Raw genomic sequence first — 3,497 nt, 5'->3', positions numbered from 1 at the left:
CTGTTTGGACAATTGGTTGGGACATGAATCTTCTTGCTGCTGCTTATGCTGTGAGTCTCTCTCTCTCTCTCTCTCTTTCCCTCTTCACTCTCTTTTTATGCTTTAAATAATTTACTTAATATATATTATAATTGATATTTACGTTTTCTTTTTCTTTTCTTTTTCTATTTTTAATTTTTTATGTACAGGGTATTGTGTCATCAGGCATTGCTTACTATGTTCAAGGGCTGGTGATGCAAAAAAGAGGACCTGTCTTTGTAACCGCTTTCAGCCCTCTGATGATGATCATTGTTGCAATTATGGGCTCTTTCATTCTTGCTGAAAAGATATATGTTGGAGGGTAATTATTCAATGAAATCCAATTTTTTTTTTTTGTTTTACTTATTAAAAACGAATAATCGTATAAATAAAGCAGTGCCACTAACTCATTTGTTTTGCTTGTGGTTTAATTTTCAGTGCTCTTGGGGCAGTTGTGATAGTCATTGGACTCTACGCCGTGCTATGGGGGAAATACAAAGAATACGAAGAAAATAAAATAGAGACAATTCCTGAACCCATTAAAAGCTGTGGAGAACATGGACACACTTTAGCAATAATTGATGACATTGAAGCTAATAATCATACCCAACTGCAAAAGATTGAAAGCGAGACCAATAAGCCGGCAGTGACTATCAGTGTTCCAATTCCAAAGCAATCCATGACAGCCATGGAAACACAGAAGGCTTAATCAATTAGTTCAGAGACTAGGGAGAAATTAAGAAAGACAAATGATAAGAGAGGTGGCCATGAAATTAAGGAAGAGGATAAGGGGATTTTTTTTCCGTGTATCTTTATTTTCCCTTTTTTAAAAAAATTTTAAACTAATTTAGAGTTTAAATTATGAGAGCTTGTAATAGTTTATGTTAGGTAATTCTGTGTTAATGAAACGGAAAAGAGAGAAATGAGAATCCTCAGTTTGATTTTTAATTGCTATCTGTTGTGACATGTGGTTTGTTTGTTCCACTGAATAATTTGCTGAATATTGGTCTCATACAAGGCAGAATTGCTGACGATTGATGTAATTCCACTAAAATGGCTAGTGGTGATCCTTTTTATTTTAATTCCCATTTTTCATTAATCAATTGGTTGAGTTTCATGTGGCTAAAGCTATCATCGAATATAAAGTACACACTACTTTTTTTTTTAGCATTGATTTTTTTGCTTTTATTAAACAACACACTAAATGAATCACGGTTTTTTTTTCTTGTATTATTCAACGACACAGAAAATTTTAAGTATGACAAATTGAAAATCAGCAATAACATTCAATATAATTCTGTATCAAGTATTAGTAAATTGTTGTAGTCAGAAAAAAGAAAAAGCATTTGTAAATTGTTTCTCTCATTAGTATAATAAAATTACGATTGATTGTTTTTAAGTGTATGTGACAAATTTTATTAAACGCTCCTATTCATCAACATATCTTACCTTAAATCTCATTATTTATTTGTGTTTAACAAGGCTGACTGCTTCTACAGCCGCATGAACTTATCCATTTTCAAGATTTTATGTTATAGACTGCTTAAGTTTATAGTTTCTCCCTAATGATCCTCATTGTTGACCCTCTCAAATTTATTGAGTTTATGTTATAACCTATTCAAATATATAGTTTTTGCATTATAGTGCCTGTGGAACCAAAATTTTAGTTCCATCACTGAATAGGGGTAAGAAATCTGTGTACGGGCCAAAAAATATTTGAAAAAAAGAAAAGGTTTCAAATTAATATTTGGATCCATAAATTTATTAACTTGCCCCGTAATTCTATTTATTTTATGCTGTGATCCACTCAGGTTTGTTGTTTCTATATTATGGCTCCTATCATATCAAAATTCCAGTTCATATATCTAAATGAGGACGTGTATATCGCAGAAAAGAAATTAAGCAAACTTGTTTAATGCATACGTAGATCAGTTGCTAAAACTTCAGCAAAAATCATTTGGTATTGAGGTGCTATAACCGTTATAGAAAAAAAAAACTGCAATTATAAAATAAAAATTAATAATATGTAGTACACATAATTTTTAAATAATAATTTTGACAAAATAAGTAAAAGTATAATTAATTTTTCATCATATAAGTATAAAATCAATTCAACTTAACTTTCAAATTACTGCAGTTAGTATTTATTAAATACTTCAATACTGTACATTTTAAACTATAGTTGCTCAACCTTAATCCCAAACAACAACTAATTAGTCTCTACTACAATCTCGGAAAAAACTAAAGCAGGAATATTGATCAATTTTTTTCCGAATTGCATAATAGAATCCTAACCAGTTAACATAGCATCAATTGATCTTTTTGCCTTCTTGAAACCGAGATACACAGCTCATTACGATTGAAAGCTTCGATTCCTTCTTACCATTTACAACATGCATAATTGAGTAAGTGGCCAAGTTGTCTTGTTGAGTTAGTTAGGGATAATACCACCAGCTTATTATGATATCCAACTTCTTTGAATCACATGCATCACCTTTAATTTCTAACAATATTCTTGTGCTGTCATTGTTTCAAGATTGATTTCTGTCTTCTAGGATTTGCTAAGAGCTTAAAGAATAGAATCGATCGCAAAGTCTATGTTTGCTTAGCACAGAATCTTATGCTCAAGAATGATATAGTTCAGTATGTGATCATACTTGTATACTTTGAAGTAGAACCAACACATATAATTGAAATAACTTTTCGCGCTTATTTATATTTCATATATATTATTGCTCTGATTTCGGCTCGCAAAGATGTTGATTATCTTTGAATGAAAAAAATAAAATAAAATAAAATTCAGGATCATTATCTGATTTTTGAGGTCAATTTAGTAGTATTGTAACTTTTAAAATAGTTGTCATTAATTGTATTATAAAAATAATCAATTATGAAGAGAATTAGTTAAACTTTTGGTAAAATTTTGTTTTTAAAACCGCTAGTTTTAAAAGTAATCTTATATATAGTAAATCTAACAGTTAAAATATTGTTGTAAGAATGTAAATTACTGCGTTGAACATAATGTTCAATAAAATTTGTTTACACATTTACAATCATGTATATAAAATATTTTTTATTGGTATATACAATAATTATTAACTAAAATAAAATATTTTATTTTATTAATGTTATTTTTTATTTTGTTATCGATATAATTGGTAATAATAATAATCTATTTAAAGTTAATGAAATTATTTCCTAATTAATAAGGATAATTTTTTAATTTTTTAATTTATATAAGCATACATACGGAATTGCATTAAGTATAAATTAATCCTCAAAATCAGATTTTAAAAAACAACTACTTCTTTACTTTTCAAAATTTATAGTAAGATGAAGTAAATTTACTAAAAGTAATTTTTAAAAAAATTTGTCAAATACTAAAATTGACTTTTAACTTTTCAAAATCACTTTTTAGTCTCTTAAAAATAATTCCAAACACACTCTTAGGGCGTTTGGGATTGCTTTTGGTAGGTTTA

At 28.4% G+C, this 3,497-nt stretch overlaps 1 protein-coding gene across 1 annotated transcript; it reads left to right on the top strand.

Moving 5' to 3' along the window:
* The first annotated feature begins 6 nt into the window (after window positions 1-6).
* On the top strand, window positions 7-833 carry LOC18039352 (WAT1-related protein At5g07050). Its single transcript, XM_006430436.2, has 3 exons — window positions 7-50; window positions 189-340; window positions 457-833. The coding sequence occupies exons 1-3, from the start codon at window positions 24-26 to the stop codon at window positions 725-727; spliced, it is 450 nt and encodes a 149-aa protein (XP_006430499.1). The 5' UTR covers window positions 7-23; the 3' UTR covers window positions 728-833.
* Window positions 834-3,497: the final 2,664 nt, after the last annotated feature.

The sequence above is a fragment of the Citrus clementina genome, unplaced genomic scaffold, assembly GCF_000493195.1.
Source record: "Citrus clementina cultivar Clemenules unplaced genomic scaffold, Citrus_clementina_v1.0 scaffold_6, whole genome shotgun sequence".
Taxonomy (NCBI): Eukaryota; Viridiplantae; Streptophyta; class Magnoliopsida; order Sapindales; family Rutaceae; genus Citrus; species Citrus x clementina.
This window is presented reverse-complemented; position numbering and strand designations above follow the sequence as displayed.

Coding starts and splice junctions, on each gene's coding strand:
- LOC18039352 (XM_006430436.2), top strand. CDS start 24: ATGAATCTTCTTGCTGCTGCTTATGCT. Junction 51..188: donor TTCTTGCTGCTGCTTATGCT/GTGAGTCTCTCT, acceptor TTTTATGTACAG/GGTATTGTGTCATCAGGCAT. Junction 341..456: donor GAAAAGATATATGTTGGAGG/GTAATTATTCAA, acceptor TTTAATTTTCAG/TGCTCTTGGGGCAGTTGTGA.